The sequence below is a fragment of the Rissa tridactyla genome, chromosome 25 (genome assembly GCF_028500815.1).
Source record: "Rissa tridactyla isolate bRisTri1 chromosome 25, bRisTri1.patW.cur.20221130, whole genome shotgun sequence".
In the NCBI taxonomy this organism is placed as follows: Eukaryota; Metazoa; Chordata; class Aves; order Charadriiformes; family Laridae; genus Rissa; species Rissa tridactyla.
In genome coordinates, this window is record NC_071490.1 from 988,173 (window position 1) to 1,009,575 (window position 21,403).

General features: G+C 63.8%; 1 protein-coding gene across 1 annotated transcript; it reads left to right on the top strand.

Moving 5' to 3' along the window:
• The first annotated feature begins 1,231 nt into the window (after nucleotides 1-1,231).
• PNPLA6 (patatin like phospholipase domain containing 6) lies at nucleotides 1,232-21,387 on the top strand. The gene is given in 40 exon segments (XM_054183470.1): nucleotides 1,232-1,681; nucleotides 1,804-1,861; nucleotides 2,998-3,085; nucleotides 3,171-3,190; nucleotides 3,192-3,233; nucleotides 3,235-3,260; nucleotides 3,347-3,398; nucleotides 3,400-3,446; nucleotides 3,535-3,675; nucleotides 4,861-5,020; nucleotides 5,156-5,209; nucleotides 5,211-5,237; nucleotides 6,148-6,202; nucleotides 6,205-6,275; nucleotides 6,363-6,443; nucleotides 6,570-6,678; nucleotides 6,786-6,875; nucleotides 8,194-8,300; nucleotides 8,417-8,608; nucleotides 9,395-9,472; nucleotides 9,717-9,922; nucleotides 10,038-10,169; nucleotides 10,256-10,379; nucleotides 10,460-10,573; nucleotides 10,685-10,760; nucleotides 10,871-11,011; nucleotides 11,603-11,666; nucleotides 11,739-11,907; nucleotides 11,979-12,161; nucleotides 12,238-12,356; nucleotides 12,446-12,602; nucleotides 13,605-13,721; nucleotides 13,834-13,903; nucleotides 15,250-15,366; nucleotides 17,362-17,510; nucleotides 17,585-17,737; nucleotides 18,831-18,947; nucleotides 19,836-19,932; nucleotides 20,031-20,140; nucleotides 21,136-21,387. Coding segments are annotated over 40 exon segments (4,314 nt in total). The 5' UTR covers nucleotides 1,232-1,340; the 3' UTR covers nucleotides 21,196-21,387.
• Nucleotides 21,388-21,403: the final 16 nt, after the last annotated feature.

Consider the following 21,403-nt stretch of genomic DNA (forward strand, 5'->3'; position numbering starts at 1 on the left):
GGGGCGAAGGAATTAGCTTGGGGAGGGGGCAATAATGCCCGGGGGGGGGGCGATGAGGCGAGGTGGGGGGGGCAATACCTCCTGCAGGGGGTAATAATGCCGGGGCGGGGGGGGGGAATTTCAGTGGGGGCCGGGGCAATATTAGCCTGGGGGGGGGGGCAATAGCACCTTGCAGGGGGTGGCAGCAGCCCCCCCTTCCCCTCCCAAATTACCGGGGGGGTTGTAATAATGCCCTGCGAGGGGGCAAATAGCCCATGGGGGGGGGGGCAATACCTCCTGGGGAGGGGGGGGCTTGGGGGGCAGCATCAGCCCCCCAGTTACTGGGGGGAGGGGCAATATTAGCCAGGGGAGGAGGGATCACTGGTTTGGGGGGGGGGCAGTTCAGGCTTTTTTGGGGGGGGGGGGGTAGAACCGCTCTGGGGGGCATTTTTGGGGGGGCAGTAACCCTCGAGGGGGAGGGGGGGAGCAATAGTCCGAGGGGGGGCAATAAGAGCCTGGGAGGGGCAATAATGCCTCTGGGGCGAGTATTAGCCCATGGGGGGCAATATTAGCCTGGGGGGGGGCAATACCTCCTGGGGAGGGCTTGAGGGGGGCAGCATCAGCTCCCCAGTTACCGGGGGGGGGGCAATAATGGCACTGGGGGGGCAATATTAGCTGGGGGCTGGGGGGCCAGCATCATACCCCACCCCAGTGTGCCGGGAGGGGGGGGGGGGGCAATAACTGAGGGGGGGGGGGGCAATTTTGCTCGGGGGGGGGGGGTAATATTACCCTGGGGAGGGGCCAGAACCGGGGGGGGGGGGGGGGGAGCAATATGGGGGGGTGGGGCAGTTGTCACCCCCGGGGGTGTCACCGCGCCCCGGTGCCACCCTTGCCACAAACAGGGGCGCTGGTGCGGTGCCGCGGGGCTCGGCTGTGTGTCCCCCCCCCCCTCTGCCCCCCCCCCTCCCGGGTGTTGTCATTTTCCGCCCCCCCCCCCCCCCCCCCCGCCCCAGCCGTGTCCCCACGGGGTGGGCCGTGCTGGCAGGGGGGGGGTGACATTGTGGCCAACCTCGGTGACGTCGCCGCTCCGGTGGCCGCCGATGCCACCTCCCCGGGGGTGTCCTTGGGAAGGACGGGGGTGACATGGAGGGGGGCGGGCGGGGGGGGGGGGGGGGGGGGCGACACAGCGGGGCTGGGCCCGGGGGGTGGCAGCGCCACTTGGGGACCCTGGTTGTGTGGCGGGGTGACGTCGGTGACAGTGACCTGAGGCTGTCACAACTGCAGGGTTCCTGCCACCGCTTCCTCTCCCCGCTGGGGAGGGGACACCAAAGTCCCCAAGGGGGGAGACGGCGGGGGGGTGGATGACGACGACGACGCTGAAGTCCCCTCCTGGCCACTCAGTGTCACCGAGCACCCTGGGGACACCCTGGGGACACCCTGGGGACACGCTGAGTCCCTACCCGCACCCCATCGGCAGCAAATCGGGGCCAAACCCCACCCCCCACCCCCCGGCAGAGTTTTACCCGCTGTGGGATGTCACCCTGTTGTCACCTGTCCCTCGGTGGCTGTCCTGGGTCCCCGTGTCACAAACCTCATTTATTTTTTTTCACCCAGTTTTCCCCCATTTTCCCGGTTTTTTGCATGGGCAGGGCCCCGCCGCGGCCATGGGGCAGAGCGAGTCGGAGCCGCAGGAGGACACGGAGGGTAGGAAATGTCACCGTGGCCGGACACGGAGGGGGGTTGGGGGGACACGGGGACCCCCCCTGTGTGTGTCCCCACCCCGGGGGTTGTCACCGGGGGCTGAGCTGTCCCCTGTCCCCGCAGGGACGCGTCCCTGACGGCCGTGCTGCCCAGGCTCTTCGCCGAGGAGCAGCTCTCCCCGGCCGGCGGCGGTGAGCACCCCAGGGGACACAGACTTGTCCCCATGTCCCCAAGGGACACTGTCCCCCATCCCCGGTGCTCCTGAACAACCCCTGAGGGGACACAAATTTGTCCCCCTGTCCCCTGGGGACAGCGTCCTGGTCCCCAATGCTGTTGAGCATCCCCAGGGGACATGAACTTGTCCCCGTGTCCCCAAGGGTCACTGTCCCCATCCCCGGTGCTCCTGAGCACCCCCTGAGGGGACACAAATGTGTCCCCCACACCCCTAAGGGACGGCGTCCTGGTCCCCAATGCTGTTGAGCATCCTCAGGGGACACGAATTTGTCCCTGTGCCCCAGGGGTCACGAACCTGTCCCATGTCCCTAAGGGACACTGTCCCCATCCCCCAGTGCTCCTGAGCACCCCCTGAGGGGACGCAAACTTGTCCCCGTGTCCCCAAGGGGGTCACTGTCCCCCACCCCCAGTGCTCCTGAGCACCCCCCCGAGGGGACGCAAACTTGTCCCCACACCTTTAAGGGACGGTGTCCTGGTCCCCAATGCTGTTGAGCATCCTCAGGGGACACGAATTTGTCCCCGTGCCCTGGGGGTCACAAACCTGTCCCCGTGTCCCCAAGGGACACTGTCCCCATCCCCACTGCTCCTGAGCACCCCCCTGAGGGGACAGAAATTTGTCCCCCTGTCCCCTGGGGACAGCGTCCTGGTCCCCAATGCTGTTGAGCGTCCCCAGGGGGACACAAACTCGTCCCTATGTCCCTGGGGACATGAACTTGTCCCCACACCCTGGGGGTCACAAACTTGTCCCTGTGTCCCCAAGGGACACTGACCCCGTCCCCGATGCTCTTGAGCACCCCCCCGAGGGGACGCAAACTTGTCCCCGTGCCTTGGGGGTCACAAATTTGTCCCCATGTCCCCAGGGGGACACCATCCCGGTTCCCCCGATGCTGTTGAGCACCCCCAGAGGATGCAAACGTGTCCCCACGCCCCTGGGGGACAGTTGTCTCAATCCCCGATGCTGTCGAGCCCCCTCCCATCCTCCGTGTCACCAAGGTGGCAGTGTCATCGGTCATCCCCCGCACTTGTCCCTGTCCCCCGGGGGACACCGGTGGCCGTATGGGGACCCCTCTGTCCCCTCCACAGGTGCTGGGGGCGATGCTCGGCCTCGGCCTCTTCGCCGTCATCGTCGCCGCTGCCATCGTGGTCCTGGTGCGCCGGCTGCGCCTTAAGAGTGAGTGACAGCACCCGCGGTGGCCTTGGGGACAGGGGGGTGACAGGGCCGCCCCCCATTAATGTGTCCCCATCGTGGTCCCCAGAAATACCCGCCCAGGGGACACCCGAAGTATCGCTTCCGAAAACGGGACAAGATGCTCTTCTACTGGCCGCAAGATCATGCGCAAGGTGACGCGCGTGGGTGGCGGCTGGGGTGACTTCGGGGCGGGGGGGTGTCACCCGGCGGGTGACGTCCCCGCTTTGGTGTCCCCCACCCCAGGTCTCCCAGGTCCACCTCCTCCCTGGTGGACACCACCATTTCCAGCACCTCGCCGGCCCCGCATGAAGAAGAAGCTGAAGATGCTCAACATCGCCAAAAAGTGAGGTGCCACCGGCGCCGAGACGGGGGAGGGCGGGGTGGTGGCCTTGTCCCCTGGGTCACCCGCGTGTCCCCTGGTTGGCCCCAAGGTTCCTGCGCATCCCGAAGGAGGTGCCCACGCTGCAGCTGAAGGAGCCCCCCCCCTCGGTGCTGGAAGCCGACTTGACCGAATTCGACGTGGCCAATTCCCACCTGCCCTCCGAGGTCCTCTACATGCTCAAAAACGTCCGGTGAGGCTCAGGATCCATCCACAAAGGTCAGGATCGGGCCCCTCGGGGTCAGGATCCGGCCCTGGGGGGGTCAGGATCCATCCACAAAGGTCAGGATCTGGCCCTTGGGGGGCTCAGGATCCAGCCCCAGGATCAGGATCTGGCCCCAGAGGGTCAGGATCCATCCACAAAGGTCAGGATCCATCCTTGGGGTCAGGATCTGGCCCTGGGGGCTCAGGATCCAGCCTCAGGATCAGGATTGGCCCCAGAGGGCCAGGATCCATCCACAAAGGTCAGGATCCACCCTTGGGGGTCAGGATCAGGCCCCGGGGGGGTCAGGGACCAGCCTGAGGGTCGGGATCTGGTCCCTCGGGGGTCAGGATCAGGCCCTGGGGGGGTCAGGATGCATCTGTGGGGGTCAGAATCAGGCCCCTGGGGGTCAGGATCCATCCTTGGGGAGCAGGATCGGGCCCCTGGCGGGGGGTCTGGATCCAGCCCCAGGACCAGGATCCATCCTTGGGGAGCAGGATCAGGCCCCAGGGGACCAGGATCCATCCTTAGGGATCAGGATGAGGCCCCCAGGGGATCAGGATCCATCCTTGGGGATCAGGATCAGGCCCTGGCGGGGGGTCTGGATCCAGCCCCAGGACCAGGATCCATCCTTGGGGAGCAGGATCAGGCCCCAGGGGATCAGGATGAGGCCCCCAGAGGATCAGGATCCATCCTTGGAGAGCAGCATCAGGCCCTGGCGGGGGGGTCTGCATCCAGCCCCAGGGATCAGGATCCATCCTTGGGGTGCAGGATCGGGCCCTGGCGGGGGGTCTGCATCCAGCCCCAGGGATCAGGATCCATCCTTGGGGTGCAGGATCGGGCCCTGGCGGGGGATCTGCATCCAGCCCCCAGGGGTCAGGATCCATCCTTGGGGAGCGGGATGAGGCCCCCAGGGGATCAGGATCCATCCTTGGGGAGCAGGATCAGGCCCCAGGGGATCAGGATGAGGCCCCCAGGGAATCAGGATCCAGCCCTAGGGTCAGGATTGGGCCCCAGAGTCTACGAGCGGAGGCTGGACCACTCGGCTGAGGGATGCTCTTCCCCCTGCATCCCCGTCGCCGTTGGCAACCGGCCGCTGAGCTGGCTCCAGAGGACCGGCACGGGTCCCGGCGGGCTCTTTGTCACCCCGCCGTCCCCCCGCCCTTGTCCCCGCAGGGTGCTGGGCCACTTTGAGAAGCCGTTGTTCCTGGAGCTTTGCAAGCACATGGTTTTCCAGCAGTGCCAACAAGGCGACTATGTTTTCCGCCCCGGCCAGCCCGACACCAGCATCTACGTGCTGCAGGACGGCAAGCTGGAGCTCTTCCTCACCGAGCCGGTGCGGGGACGGGGGACAAGCCGTGGGGGGGGGGACGGGGGGGGGACAAGGAGAGGTGGCAGGGGGTTGGGGGACGCCGTGGGGGGGCCGGGGATGGGAAGAGCCACGTCAGGGGGAACGTTTTGTGGTCCGCAGGATGGGAAGGAGACGGTGATGAAGGAGGTGTTCCCCGGGGACAGCGTGCACAGTCCTGCTCAGCATCCTTGACGTCATCACGGTACCGACGCCATGGCTGTCCCCAGCGTGTCCCCCCCACCCCCCCCCCGTGACCGACTGGGGTTGTCCCCAAGCCCCCTCGATGTGATCTTGGCCACCCCCAAAGCTTGATCGTGGCTGTCCCCAAGCCCCTCCCAGCCCAACCGTCGCCATCCCCAACCAACCCCCAGCCTCACTGTGGCTGTCCCCAAGCCCCACTGGCTGTCCCCAACCCCCCCCCCCCCCCCAGCCTAACTGAAGATGTCCCCAAACCTTCCCAGCCCAACCATGGCCATTCCTAAGCCCCACCAGGCCAACCGTGGCCGTCTCCAAGCCCCACCAGTGGTCTCCAAACCCTTCCAATTCAACCGTGGCCATGCCCAAGCCCCACCAGCTGTCCCCAAACCCCTCCAGCTGTCCCCAAACCCCTCCAGCCTGACCATGGCCATCCCCAAGACCAACTGTGGTCATCTTCAAGCCCCACCAGCCGTCTCCAGCCCCCTCCAGCCCAACTATGGCTGTCCCCAAGCCCAACCATGGCCATTCCCACGCCCTACCGGCTGTCCCCAACCCCTGCAGCCCAACCATGGCCATCCCCAAGCCCACTCGTGTGTCCCCAAACCCCTCCAAGCCCAACCATGGCCATCCCCAAGCCCACTCGTGTGTCCCCAAACCCCTCCAAGCCCAACCATGGCCATCCCCAAGCCCACTCGTGTGTCCCCAAACCCCCTCCAAGCCCAACCATGGCCATCCCCAAGCTCAACCTTGTCTGTCCCCAAGCCCAGACGTTGCCATCCCCAAACTCCTTCAGCCCGACCATGGCCGTCCCCAAATCCAACTGGCCAAAAGCCCAGTGCCACCAGCCCTCGTCCGTGGCTGGGATGGACCTCCCCATCCCAGCAAAGCCACCAACACCACGACATGTCCCCCAGGGCCACCAGCGACCATACCGGACGGTGTGTGCCCGGGCGGCGGTAGACTCCACCGTTCTCGGCTGCCGGTTGAAGCCTTCTCAGCTGTCTTTGAGAAGTACCCCGAGAGCTTGGTGCGGGTGGTGCAGGTGAGTCTGGTCAGGGTGGGGGGGGCCACGGGGTGGGGGTCCCTTGGGGTGACAGGAGACCACTGATGGCTCCTTGTCCCCCTCTAGATCATCATGGTGCGCCTCCAGCGCGTCACCTTCTTGGCTTTGCACAACTACCTTGGGTTGACGAACGAGCTCTTCAGCCATGTGAGTTCATGGGGAAAACGGCGGGGGGCGGGGGGGGGAATCAGGCTGGATCTGGACACCCCCCCACTGCCCCCAGCCCCACTGAGGTGTCCCATCCCCCCCCCCCCCCCCCCCCCCACCTCATAGGACATGCAACCGCTACGGCTCTTCCCCCAGCCCAGCCACGCCGCCCGCACCAGCCCCGTCCGTCACGGCAAGCGGGGGCTCGGCGGTGTCGACGAGGGCAGGGAACTGGGTAAGAACTGGGAAGGGGGTGTCGGGAACCTGCCCCCCCCCCCCCCCCTCCCCAGTCCCAGTCCCAGCACCGTGGGGGGGGGTGCTCAGGGTGGTCTCCTCCCACAGCCGACCCCCTGAAAACCGGAGGCCTGGAGACCCCCGCGCCGCCCCCGCCGGCTCTGAGCCGCTGCATCTCCATGCCGGTGGATATCTCCGGTGGGTCAGAAGCTGGAGGAAAAAGGTCGGCGGGGGGCGGGGGGGGGTGTCCCGGGGTCGTGGAGCCCCCCCCTTGGGGTAGCGCATCCCCCTCCCCACGTCGTGTGTTGCCCCCCCCACCCCCGCCAAGGGCCATGTTACCCCCCCAGGCTCCTGCATCCCTCCCCGCCACTCCCCAGGGTCCTGCATCCCCCCACCCAGGTTTATGCCCCCCCCCCCGTCTCCCGCCCCCCGTCACGGTCTTCTCCCCCCCCCCCCCCAGCTCATGCGTACCCTCAGGGTCCTGCATTGCCCCCCCCCACCCCGGGCTTACGGGTGCCCCCCTCCAAGGCTTATGCATCCCCCTCCCCAGTTTGTGCATCTTTCCCCCCCCCCCCGCTCATGTATTCCCCCCCCCTCCAGGCTTGTGCACCCCCCTGTACTTGTGTACCCACCCCCCCCCACACCTCCAGGGTCGTGTACCCCCCCCCCCCCAGGGTCGTTCATCCCCCTCCCCAGGTCATTCATTGCCCCCCCAAAAGGATCATGCACCCCCCGGGCTTGTGCATCCCCCCCCCCCAGGCTCATTTGCCCCCTGTGGCCCCCCCCAGGGTCCTGCCTTCCCCCCTTCCCCCCCTGCGTTTACAACCCCCCCGTCAGGGTCTTCCACCCACCCCCCCTGGGCTCATACATACCCCCCAGATCCTGCATTGCCCCCCCCAACCCCCACAGGCTTATGTGTGCACCCCCCAGTGTCGTGCACCCCCCCCCAGCCTCATTTACCCCCCCTCAGGGTCCTGCATCCCCCCCCTCCTCCCCGGGTTTATGTCCCCCCCTCCCCCCATCAGGGTCTTCCACACCCCCCCCCTCCCCACCGGACTCATGCATACCCCCCAGGGTCCTGCATTGCCCCCCCCCCGGGCTTACGTGTGCACCCCCCAGGCTCATTTACCCCCCCTCAGGGTCCTGTATCCCCCCCCCGCCCCTGGATTCGTGTCCCCCCCCAGGGTTGTGCACCACCCCAGGCTCATCTCTCCCTCCCCCCCGCCTCCAGGGTCCTGTACCCGCCCCCTCCCGCTGGGTTCATCCCCCCCCCCCCCCGAGGATTGCGCACCCCCCATTGTCATTCATTGCCCCCCCCCGCCCCAGGGTCATGTACCTCCCCCTGCCCCAGGCTCAGGCATCCCCCTCCCCCAGGTCCTGCATCTCCCCCCACTTCCGGGCTGGTGCACCCCCGGCTTCTCGTGCGTCGTCCCCCCCCCCCAGCAGCGTCCCCGTCTCGGACGTGGGTGACACACCCCCCCCCCGGTCCCCTCCCTCCTTCCCCCCCCCATGGCAGGCATCCAGAAGGGTCCCCGCTCCGACTTCGACATGGCCTACGAGCGCGGCCGCATCTCGGTGTCGCTGCAGGAGGACAGCACCGGCGCCTTGGCCGCCTTCTCCCGGGTAAGGCCAAGGGCAACGCGGCGGCCACCCAACGTTCCCCACCGGCACCTCCTCCCCGCCCCCCCCCCGCCCCCCCCAACCTCGATGGGTGCCGGAGCCGTCCCGTCTCCCCACAGTCCGTCTCTCACGAGGCCAAGGAGCGCAAGTCGGTGACGGTGGAGGAGCAGCCGTCTGGTGTCTACCACTACAACTACTGCGAGGACGATTCGGCCACTGGGGCTTGTCCCTTCGGGCCCTACCAGGGCCGCCAGACCAGCGCCATCTTCGAGGCCGCCAAGCAGGAGCTGGTCAAGCTCATGAAGGTGAAGGTGAGGGCAGAAACGGCGCCAGCGCGGGGGTGTCGTGGCGTGGTCGGTCCTCTGTTGCGTTGCGGTGGTCCTTTGTTGCGTTGCGGTGGGTTCCCATTGCCTCAGGGTGGCCCCTGTTGCCTTGTGGCGGGCCCCCGTCACTTCATGTTGGTCCCCTGTTGCTTCGTAGCGGTCCCTCTTGCCTCATGGTGGGTCCCCATCGCCTCGTGGTCAGTCCCCACCACGCTGTGGTGGTCCCCGTGGCCTCAGGGTAGTCCCCTGTCTCCTTGTGGTGGGTCCCCGTTGCCTCATGGTGGTCCCTGTTGCCTTATGTTCGTCCCCTGTTGCTTTGTAGTGGTCCCCGCGACGTTGTGGTGGGTCCCCATTACTTCGTGGCAGTCCCCATGGCCTCAGAGTGGTCCCCCATCTCCTTTTGGTGGTTCCCATCACTTCGTGGTGGGTTCCTACTGCCTCATGGTGGTCGCTGTTCCCTTAGGTTGTTCTCCTGTTGCTTCATGGTGGGTCCCCATCACTTTGTGCTGGTCCCCATGGCCTCAGGGTGGTCCCTCGTCTCTTTGGGATGGTCCCCCATCACTTTGTGGTAGTTCCCATCACTTTGTGGTGGTCCCCATTGCCTCGAGGTGCTCCCCTGTCTCCTCAGGGTGGTCCCCTCATCGCTTTGTGGTGGGTTCCCATCTCCTTGTGGTGGTACCCTTGACCTCCTGTTGGTCTTCTGTCTCCTCCTTGTCATCCTCATCTCCTCATGATGGTCCCCATTGCCTCACATGGTGCCGTTATTCCCTCTAGGACCCTTCTCTCCTCAACAACCGTGTCTTGCTCCATCACGCCAAAGCTGGGACGGTCATTGCCCGTCAAGGGGACCAGGTGGGTCTGGGTTTCAGGGACCTGCTGAGGCATCTTGCCCTCCCCACCCTATATTTCCGTGGGGTGCTACTCTTCCTCCTCCTGCCCTATGGGGGGTGGGGGGCAGGAATGATCCCCAGAGCCATCTGGAAGGCGCAAAACACCCTGAGGGGGACCAGAAGAAACCCCAAGTGATGCTGGTGGGACCATTCATGCCTGGGGGTCCCAGGTGGCCCCCAACGGTGACAGGGTGCCATTTTGGCAGGACGTGAGCCTCCACTTCGTGCTGTGGGGCTGCCTGCACGTGTACCAGCGGATGATCGACAAGGCGGAGGATGTCTGCCTCTTCTTGACGCAGCCCGGCGAGATGGTGGGACAGTTGGCCGTGCTCACCGGCGAGCCCCTCATCTTCACCATCAAGGCCAACCGCGACTGCACCTTCCTCAAGATCTCCAAGTCAGACTTCTACGAGTGAGTCCTGGCGCTGGCGGTTTGGGGCAAAGGGTTGGTGCCAAAGGGGTTTCCTGGGCTAGGGTGGCATCTCTTGGGACCACCACCACGTCCCCCAACTGCTGTTGACCCATAGGATCATGCGGGAACAGCCCAGCGTGGTGCTGAGCGTCGCCCACACCGTGGCTGCCCGCATGTCACCCTTCGTGCGCCAGATGGACTTTGCCATCGATTGGATGGCGGTGGAGGCCGGCCGGGCACTCTACAGGTGGGTGCCAACAGATGGGTGCCCACCTCAGCTTGGTGAGGACCAGCTTGGCAGGGGGCTGACTTCCCACTGGTGGTGTCCCCCAGGCAGGGTGACAAGTCGGACTGCACCTACATCGCGCTCAACGGGCGCCTCCGCTCTGTCATCCAGAAGGGCAGCGGCAAGAAGGAGCTGATCGGGGAATACGGCCGTGGAGACCTCATCGGCGTGGTGAGAGCCGTGTCGGGGCGCGGGGGTGGACACCTTACACGTCTGGCCGATACATCTTGGCTATATGTCTTCTTCTCCAGGTGGAAGCCCTCACCCGGCAGCCCCGTGCCACCACGGTCCATGCGGTCCGGGACACAGAGCTGGCCAAGCTGCCTGAGGGCACCTTGAACAACATCAAGCGTAGATACCCCCAGGTACCCCCAGATATCCCCATCCTGGGGTGTGCACCCTATTCCCATGGAAGGAGCATGTCCCCATGTCCCCTTCAACTGGTCTGATGGCCATCCCCGTCCTTGTTCCTGCAGGTTGTCACCCGCCTCATCCACCTCCTGAGCCAGAAGATCTTGGGAAACCTTCAGCAGCTCCGCGGGCCCTTTGCAAGTAGGTCCCCAAGGAACTGGGGGTGATGGCGTGTCCTCTACAGGGCTGGTGGCCATCGTCAGAGCAGCTCATGGAAGGTGTCCACCACCCTGTTGTCTTTGTCCGGGCAGGTTCTGGCTTGGGCATGGCCTCCAGTTCGGAGCCCACCAACCCCACCAGTAACCTGTCGACAGTGGCGGTGCTGCCGGTGTGCGACGATGTGCCCACGGCCGCCTTCACGCTGGAACTCAAGCATGCGCTCAACGCCATCGGTGAGTGGTGGCCGTGGCATGGAGGTGACCATGGTCCTGTGGCACGCCAGTGACCTGGTGTGGCAGTGACCACAGGCATGGTGGTGGCCGTGGCATGGTGGTGACCACAGTCTGACGGCATGGTGGCAACCATGGTGCGGTGACCGCAGCCCCGCGGCATGGTAGCAACCATGGCATGGTGGTGACCACAGTCCCATGGTGTGGTGGTGACCATGGCATGGTGGCCACAGTCACCCAGCATGGTGGTGACCACAGCCCCATGGCATGATGGTGACCGCAGCATGGTGATGACCAGAGCTCCATGGCATGGTGGCAACCGCAGCATGGTGACCACAGCCCCCATGGCATGGTGGTGGCCACAGTTCCACAGCATGGTGGTGACCACAGCCCCATGGCATGATGGTGACCACAGCATGGTGATGGCCAGAGCCCCACAGCATGGTGGCAACCACAGCATGGTGACCACAGCCCCCATGGCACGGTGGTGACCACAGTTCTACAGCATGGTGGTGATCAAAGCCCCATGGCATGGTGGAAACCATGACCCAGAACCCCACAGCGTGGTGGTGACCGTGTCCCCACCTCTCCCAGGTCCCACGCTGCTCCTCACCAGCGACATCATCCGTGCCCGCCTTGGTTCCTCGGCGCTGGACAGGTAACTCCTGTCAGGAGGAACATCACCGGCGACCCACCACCGTGCCGCCGGTTGACCCCTCCATCTCGGCAGCATCCAGGAGTACCGCCTGTCAGGCTGGTTGGCGCAGCAGGAGGACATCCACCGCATCGTCCTCTACCAAACCGACTGTACCCTGACGCCGTGGACCGTGCGTTGCATCCGTCAAGCCGACTGCATCCTCATCGTAGGATTGGGCGACCAAGAGCCGGCGCTGGGAGAGGTGAGGTTGGGGAGGGTGGGGGTCGATGGTGGTAGGACAACACTGCGCTGGGTGGCTGATGGCTTCTACAGCTGGAGCAGATGCTGGAGAACACGGCGGTGCGTGCGCTGAAGCAGTTGGTCCTCCTACACCGCGAGGATGGTCCCAGCCCTTCCCGCACCGTTGAGTGGCTCAACATGCGCAGCTGGTGCTCGGGTCACCTCCACATCAAGTGTCCCCGGCGCGTCTTCTCCCGCCGTAGCCCCACCAAACTGGTACGTGTGTGTCCCCCCTGGGTGACCTTGGTGATCCACCACCGTCATCGTCACCCGTCATCCGTCGCATCCGCAGCGGGAGATGTACGAGAAGGTGTTTGAGAAGAGCGCCGACCGGCACAGCGACTTCTCCCGGTTGGCGCGGGTCCTCACCGGCAACACCATCGCCCTCGTCCTGGGTGGCGGCGGAGCCAGGTGGGTGCCGCGCCGTGGCAGGATGGGACCCGGTGGGGTGGGAGTCCCGATCTCATCTGTCCTCCTCTTTAATTCCTCCGTCCGCCCAGGGGTTGCTCCCACATCGGGGTGATCAAGGCGATGGAGGAGTCGGGGATCCCCATCGACATGGTGGGCGGCACCTCCATCGGCGCCTTCATCGGGGCGCTCTACGCCGAGGAGCGCAGCGCTGTCCGCACCAAGCAGCGGGCGCGCGAGTGGGCCAAGGTGGGTGCTGTGGGTCCCCCACGCCCAGCCACGGCAAAGCCCGGCCCTCGCTGGCCCTCTCCCGGGAGGACGCTGGCACCGTGCCGGCCCTCCCCCTGCCGGCCCTGCCTGAGGTGTTGCTAAAGCACCTCCTTCCTCCTTTTCTTCTTCCTCTTCTTCTTCCTCCTTCTCCTTGTCTCCTCCCCTTTCTCCTTCTCTCCTTCTTCCTCCTCCTCTTTCACCTTCTCTCCTTTTCTTCTGCCGCTGTTTCTTTCTCTTCCTCCTCTTCTTTCTTTTTACTTTCTTCTCCTGCGTCTCCTCCTTCTCCCCCTTCTCCTTCTTCTTCTTCCTCCTTCTCTCCTCCTCTCCTTATTCATCATCCTCCTCCTTCTTCTGTCCCTCTTCTCTCCCTCTTTTCTCCTTCTTCTTGCTCCTCCTCCTTCTTCTTCCTCCTCCTCCTCTCCTTCTTCTTCTTCCTCCTTCTCTCCTCCTTGTCTCCTTCTTCTTCTTCCTCCTCCTCCTTCTCTCTCCTCCTTTTTTCTCCTTCCTCCTCCTCCTTCTCTCTTTTCTCCTCCTCCTCCTCTCCTTCTTCTCCTCCCTCTCCTCCTTCTCTCCTTCTTCTTCTTCTTCTTCCCCCTCCTCCTTCTCTCCTCTCCTCCTTTTTTCTCTCCTTCCTCCTCCTCCTCCTTTTTTCTCTCCTTCTCTCCCTCCTCCTCCTTCTCTCCTTCCTCCTCCTTCTCTCCTCTCCTTCTTCCTTCTCCTTCTCTCCTTCTCCTTCTTCCTCCTCCTTCTCTCCTTCGCCTTCTTCCTCCTCCTCCTCCTCTCCTTCTTCCTCCTCCTCCTCCTCCTCCTCTCCTTCTTCCTCCTCCTCCTCTCCTTCTTCCTCCTCCTCCTCTCCTTCTTCTTCTTCTTCCTCCTCCTCCTCCTCCTCTCCTTCTTCTTCTTCTTCCTCCTCCTCCTCCTCCTCCTCTTTCTCTCCTTCTCTCCTCCTTTTTTCTCTCCTTCCTCCTCCTCCTCCTCCAGTGCATGAATTCGACGTTCAAGACCGTCCTGGACCTCACCTACCCCATCACCTCCATGTTTTCGGGCTCAGCCTTCAACGCCAGCATCAACAAGGTTTTCCAGGACAAGCAGATCGAGGTGAACCACGTGGACCCGCCCCCCAGCCTACACTCACCCATGGTGGGGGGTCCGACCAGCTCCCCCCCCCCCCATTCCCCACGGTGTCACCCACCCCATCTTGTCCCCGCAGGACCTGTGGCTGCCCTACTTCAACGTCACGACCGACATCACGGCCTCGGCCATGCGGGTGCACACGGACGGTAAGAGCTCCCCGAGGAGCCGGGGAAGCTCTCCAGTGCCACTGTGTCCCCTCCTTGTGGGAGACACCCCTCACCGGCACCCCAAAATGATGCCGCTGCCCCATGGCGGAAGGTTTGCCACATGCCAAGGGGGAGGACACGTCCTGGCACAGCATGGAAAGGTCTTGGAAGGCTCATGGTGAGCCCAGGCAGTGGTGGCTTCCCAGAGCCACCTGGCGCTGGTTACCCCATCCGGCTCAGGTCCCCATGGGGGCCTGGCTGTTCCCCGTGTCCTCAGTGGGGTTAGGGGCAGAATCGGGGTGTGGAGCCACATCTCGCCACCCTGAGCGTGCATGTCGTCTCTTAACCTATCTGCTCACCACTAACCCCAGTAACCCACGCTCACGGCATGTGGAGCACGGGGACGCGGTGGCAGTGGTGGGGGACGTCGCTGTGGCAGTGGCGGGGACGTTGCCGTGGTGGTTGGTGGCGGGGACGTTGTCGTGGCGGTGGTGGGGACAAGGTGGTGGTGGTGGAGATGATGATGGTGGTGGTGGTGGTGGTGGGGACACGGCGGTGGTGGGAACGTCACGGTGGTGGGGACGTTGTGGTGGCTGCCCCTCCTCCTTGCCTAGTGCCCGAGCTCACCTGGGACATTGAGCTGTCCACGGGGCGCACGCGGTGGCTTGTAAGCAGCCTGGCTCTCGCTCTGCCTCTTCCTCCTGGCTCCTAACGCCAACTAATCCCCGCTCACCAGCCCTAACCCTCTGGCGAGCATCTCGCCCATCTGCCTTTCCCCAGCCCGCCATGGCCGAGGAGCTTTTCCCTTGGCCGTGGGGCTACAAACGTCCCACCGGCGCGGTGCCAGCATCCTCGGTCACCCGCCACCGGGTGTTGGGGCATGGCTTGTCCCCCCCCCGCCCCCCGTGGCCGTGACCGTTGTGCTCTCCCTTCGGCAGGCAGCCTTTGGCGCTACGTCCGAGCCAGTGCGTCTTATACCCCTTACCTACCTCCGCTCTGCGACCCCAAGGACAGCCACTGGCTTGTGGACGGCTGCTATGTTAACAATGTCCCAGGTCAGCATCTTGCTCGCCGGGGCCACCATCCTCCCCAAAAAAGACACCCCCCTCCCCCGGCACCCTCAAAACCCACATCCCAAACCCACGTCCCATCCCAAGTTGAGCCACCTGGGCTTTGCCAAGGGCCGGTTAGGGCGTGCAACGGGTTCCTCTGCCACCCGTGGGTGCCCGTTGGGCATCCATGGGGTGCAGACATCCCCGGGCGCAGGTAGGGGCGAGGGGCAGCCCCCCCCCCGGGGTGGGTTTTGGGCGGACCGTGCTCATTGCGTTTGTTCCCGCCCGGCGCAGGCTCGCTCTGGCGGTACGTGCGAGCCAGCATGACCCTTTCTGGGTACCTACCGCCACTCTGCGACCCCAAGGACGGCAACTTACTGATGGACGGTGGTTACATCAACAACCTGCCAGGCAAGTAGCAGCTCAACGCCGTCAACGCCACCGCCCAACCAGGACGGTAGCCACCGCGGCACCCGTGGCGGTGGCAGGCGGTTGGGTGGGGGCTGCATGGCCACCATGAGCTGGGTTCTCAATGGCTGGAGATGTTGAGGTTGGATTTAGGACGTCTTGCTTGGGTTTTGCATCTCCTTGATGTCTTCGTTGTTGAGCGTCCTCTGAAGGCATCTTCATCCTCTTCCACATGCAAGAATTGTCCATCCATCTTGCGTCATCTCTTGGTGTCCTCCACATCGGGTGTCTTCCCAGGGCATCTTCGTATTTCTTCACATGCAAGATGCATCCCTTCATCTTGCATCATCTCCTGGTGTCTTCGGTGTTGGGCGTCCTCTTAGAGCATCTTCATCCTCCTTCACGTGCCAAACATATCACACAGTGTTGTATCGTCTCTTGGTGTTGTTGGCACCGGGTGGTTTCCCAGATCATCTTCAATCCTTCTTCACATGCAAAAAATGTCCCTCTGTCTTGTGTCCTCTCTGGGTGTCCTTAGCTTGCTCCTTGTATGCCAACCACCTTCTTCCATCCCGTGTCATCCTCTCCTGGTGTCCTTGGCATTGGGTGTTCTCACAGGGCATCTCTGTCCTCCTGCAGGTACAGGCCATCTCCCTCCATCCTGCACCATCTTTAGTGTTCTCAGCATTGGGTGTCCTCCTGGGGCATCTTCATCCTGTGCAAACCACCTGGTCCATCTCGCGTCATCCTCTCTTGATGTTCTCAGCTCCAGGTGCCCTCCTTGGACCTCTCCATCCTCCTTCACCTGCAAGACACCTCCACCCATCTTGTACCAGCTCTTGGTGTCTTTGACACCAGCTGCTGTCCATGCTCTTTCATGGGCAAGCCATCTCCCTCTGTCTCATACCATCTCTTGGTGGCCCTGGCACTGGGTGCCTTCCTGAGGCACCTTCACGTCCAAGCCACCTTTGTCCATCCTTCCTCATCTTTTCCTGGTGCCCTCAGCACTGGATTGCCTCCTGGGGCATCTCCATCCTCGTTTATGTGCAAGCCACCTCCTGTCATCTCAAACTCTCTCTTGGTGACTTTGACACCAGGTGCCCTCCTTCACGTGCACGGCACCTCCCTCCATCTCCAACCATCTCTTGGTGTCCTTGATGCCAGGTGCCCCCCCGAACATCTCCACGCTCCTTCGTGTGCATTCTGTGTCACCTCCTGGTGTCCTTGGCTCCGGGTGCCCTCCGAGGACGTCTCCATCCTTCTTCACATGCAAGTGACCCTCTCCATCCTGCACCGTGTCTTTGGTATCGATGGCGTCTTGCGGCATCTTTGTGCTCCTTCATTTTGAAGCCACCTTCCTCCATCCTGCATCTTCGTCTCTTGATGTCATCAGCACTGGGTGCCCTCTTGCAGCATCTTCATCTCCCTTCGTATCCGATCCACCTCCCACCATCTTGTATTGTCTTTTGGAGTCCTCAGAACCACGCATCCTCCTGGAACATCTCCATCCTCCTTCACATGCAAACCACCTTCCTCTTGCATCATCATCTCTTGATGTCCCTCAGCACCAGGTGCCCTCCTGGAGCATCTCCATCCTCCTCCATGCGCAAGCCATCTCCATCCACCTCACATCATCTCCTGGTGTCCTCGGCGTTGGGTGTCCTCCTGGGGCACCTCCATGCTCCTTCACATCCCACCACAGATGCTGCAACTTGCCTGTGCCCTTCCGTCGCCCCAGCCCGTGCACCAGGTTGCGTCACTGCTCAGTTCCCCACCAGCACGTCCCGCCGCTGGGCTCCTGCCCCCAACTCTGGCACCCATGGGACACTGCTCATCCCACCACCAACCCCAGCATGGCTTTGCCATCCAGCCCAGGCTCAGGGACAATCCCTCAACCCCATTTCCCTGCTCCGCTCATGCCACCACCTCTTGCCATGAGCTCCAGTCAGTGGAAACGGTGGCACTGCTGACCCAGCTTCTTCCTTTCCCACCCCGCAGCTGATATCGCCCGCAACATGGGTGCCAAGACGGTGATCGCCATCGATGTGGGCAGCCAGGACGAGACGGACCTGTGCAACTACGGGGACAGCCTGTCTGGCTGGTGGCTTCTCTGGAAACGTCTCAACCCCTGGGCTGAAAAAGTCAAGGTGAGGACCGGTGGGACGCGGGGGATGCTGGTGAGATGGCGTGGGCAGGGTGCTGAGCCACCTTATCCTCGCAGGTGCCCGACATGGCGGAGATCCAGTCCCGCCTGGCCTACGTGTCGTGCGTGCGGCAGCTGGAGGTGGTGAAGTCCAGCTCGTACTGCGAGTACATCCGTCCCCCCATCGACCGCTTCAAGACCATGGATTTCCGCAAGTTCGATGAGATCTACGTGAGTTGGGGGACGGGGAGGCTGGTGGGGTGGCCTGGACCATCTTTTAGAGTACCTCAGGCCATCAACGAGATGCCCCAAACCATGGGTTGAGGTTCTCCAGCCATCAGTTGGTGTGTTCTGGCCATTGATTGGGTGCCCCAGATGTGGATTCGTCTGCCCTTGTATCAGTTGGGTGTCCAGGCTGTTAACAGGGTCTCCTGGCCATCAGGTGGAGTCAACTGGCAATTGACTGGGTGCCCCAGCCACTATTTGGGGGTGCTCTGGTCCATTGGTTGGAGTGTCTTGGCCATCAGTTGGGTGCTCAAGCCATCATTCAGGTGCCCCAGTCATTAATGGAGTGACTGGACCATCATTCGGGGGTGCCCAAGCCATCATTCGTGGTGCTTGGGCCACCAATTGCCATGTCCTGGCCATTATTTGGGGTGCCTGGGCCATTGTTCTGGCTAGCCAGGTCATCACTTGGGGTTCCCTGACCATCAGTTGGGCTGCCTGGGCCATCGGTCAGGGTGTCCAAGACACTGGTTGGGTGCCCCAGCCATTGGTGGGGTACCTTTGGCCATCATTTGGGGTGAATGACTGGGTTGAACATCCCAGACATCATTTGGGGTACCTTGGCCATCAGTTGGGTGCCCCAGTCATCAATGGGGTGTCCTGGGCCATCAGCTGGGATGTCCTACCCATCAGCTGGGTGCCCAGGCAGTCATTTGGGGTGCCACAGCCCATTGTTTTGGGTGCCTGGGCCATCATTCCAGGTACCAGGTCATCATTTAGGGCTCCCTGACCGTCAGTTGGGCTGCCTGGACCATTGGGCAAGGTGCCCAAGCCATTGGTTGTGTGCCCCGGCCATCAATGGGGTACCTTTGGCCATCATTTGGGGTGTCCTGATGCCAGTCATCATTTGGGGTACCTTGGACATCAGTTGGACGCTCCAGCCGTCGATGGGGTGGTCCTGGGCCATTGGTTGGGATGTCCAAGCCAAAACCACACCACCTACCCGTCAGTTGGGTGCCCAGGCTGTCATTTGGGGTGCCCCCAGCCCATTGTTTGGGGTGTCTGCGTCATCCATGGGCTGCGGCCGCTCTCCCTGCAGGACGTGGGCTACCAGCACGGCAAGGTGGTCTTTGACGGCTGGAGCCGGGGTGACATCATTGAGAAGATGGTGAAGGACCGGCGCTCGGCCGACTTCTATGAGAGCAAACGCATGGACGTGAGCAGGGGGTGGCACCTGGGGCCCGTGGGTGGTGGTGGCTGCCTGGGGACCTGCCCTGGGGCACCCTGGGACAGGCCACCCTGTCCCCAGCACCCTGATTTTAAGGACCTTTTTCCCCTGGCCCTGGAGACATCTTGTCCCGTCTGTCTCCTCCATGTCCTTCTAGCCCTCCTGGAGCTGCTCCTGGTGTTCTCCTGTCCCTCACTGGCATCTTCATGTCCCTCCCACCCTGCTTCATCCTCCTGTCCCCTTGGTCCATCTCCTGTCCCTCACTGGTGTCCTCTTGTCCCCTCCTTGGTCCATCTCCTGTCCCCTCCACCCTTGTCCATCATCTGTCCCTCACTGGTGTCCTTTTGTCCCCTCCTTGGTCCATCTCCTGTCCCCTCCACCCTTGTCCATCTCCTGTCCCTCACTGGTGTCCTCTTGTCCCCTCCACCCTTGTCCATCTCCTGTCCCTCACTGGTGTCCTCTTGTCCCCTCCTTGGTCCATCTCCTGTCCCCTCCACCCTTGATCCATCTCCTGTCCCTCACTGGTGTCCTCCTGTCCCCTCCTTGGTCCATTTCCTGTCCCCTCCACCCTTGTCTATCTTCTGTCCCTCACTGGTGTCCTCCCGGCCCCTCCTTGGTCCATCTCCTGTCCCTGTCCCCATCATCCTTTGTCCCTTTGCTCCTCTCCTGTCCCCTCCTTGGTCCATCCTGTCCCCTTGGTCCATCTCCTGTCACCGTGGCCTCCTTTTGTCCCTCCCTCTGTACCCCCCTGCTGCCCTTCCACCCCTTTACCCACCTCACATCCCTCCTCCCGCTCCCCCCATCCTCACCCCTCTCCCACATGGGGGGCGCTGCTGGGGCGGGGTGGGGGGGCGCCCCCCTTTTTTCCTCCTGTAGGTTCTCACGTGTCCCAGTGCCGGCTTCACCGACCTGGCGGAGATCGTGTCCCGCATCGAGCCCGCCAAGCCCTACTTGTCCGACGGCTACGCGGACGGTGAGCTGGGAAGGTTGGGGGTGTCCACCATAGGGGGCCAGACCCAGAGACGGGGTGCTGACCCTAACGCCCCCTCATGTGTCCTTTCCCCCCCCCAGAGGAGTCCGACTACCTCACCGAGTACGAGGACGAGGGGCTGGAGCCAGCGCGGGGCGAGGAGGACGCGTTCGCCCCCGCCGAGTGGGCCAGTGCCGGCGCCTTGGAGGCTGTGAGTGTCCCCGGCCATGGAGACCATCCTAAGTGGGGTGCCCCTGGGTTTGGGGGGGTCTCCCAAGGGTGCCCTGACCCTGTGCGCCATCATGGAGACCCTCCAAAATGGGGTGCTCCTGGGTTTGGGGACTCCCGAGGGTGGCCTGATCCTATGCATGGGGGTGTGTGGTCATGGAGACCCTCCAAAATCGGGTGTCCCCTGGGTTTGGGGGGGGTGGGGTCCTGAGGGTGCCCTGGCCCCATGTGTGGTCATGGAGACCCACCACAATGGGGTGTTCCTCCAAAATGGAGTGCTCCTGGGTTTGGGGGTCTCCCAAGGGTGCCCTGACCCTCTGCATGGTCATGGAGACCCTCCAAAATGGGGTGTCCCCTGGGTTGGGGGGGGTGGTCCTGAGGGTGCCCTGACCCCGTGCATGGGCGTGTGGGGTCATGTAGGTCCTCCAAAATGGGGTGCTCCTGGGTCTGGGTGCTCCCCAGGGTGCCCTGACCGCATGCGTGGTGTGCGGACCACAGGGGTGTGCGGTCATGGAGACCCACCACAATGGGGTGTTCCTCCAAACTGGGGTGCCCCTGGGTTTGGGGGTCTCCCAAGGGTGCCCTGACCCTCTGCATGGTCATGGAGACCCTCCAAAATGGGGTGCTCCTGGGTTTGGGGACTCCCGAGGGTGCCCTGACCCCGTGCGTGGTGTGTGGACCGCAGGGGTGTATGGTCATGGAGACCCTCCAAAATGGGGTGTTCCTGGGTCTGGGGGCTCCCCAGGGTGCCCTGACCCCATGCAGGGGGTGTCCCTGGGGCTGATCCTGCTCCTGGCCGTGGAGACCCTCCTAAACGGGCTCGGGGACAGCCTGGAGCCCGGGTTTCCTGCACCCTGTCCCCATCCCAGTGTCCCCATGTCCTCCAGCTCCCTGCAGGCTCAGGGACAGCCCGGAGCCCGGGGGTGCTGCGCCCGTGTCCCCGTCCCAGCGTCCCCAACGTGTCCCGTCTGTCCCCAGGAGGAGGAGAAGACCCTGAGGCACCGCCCGACGCGGGATCCCTCCGCGCCCCACACCTGACCCCAAACGCTCCTGCCGGAGCCGGCACTACCTCCGCATTCGGGGGGGGGGGGTTGTCCCCTACCGACACCCCCTCCACTCCCCCCCCACCCCAATTCTGCGGCCGCTCCCCCCCCCCCGCCCCGGGGGCTCGGCCCCATGGCACTTTCCCACTCGTCCCCACTTGTCCCCAGCGCCATCCCCACGCTGGGCTGACGCCGGGGGCAGG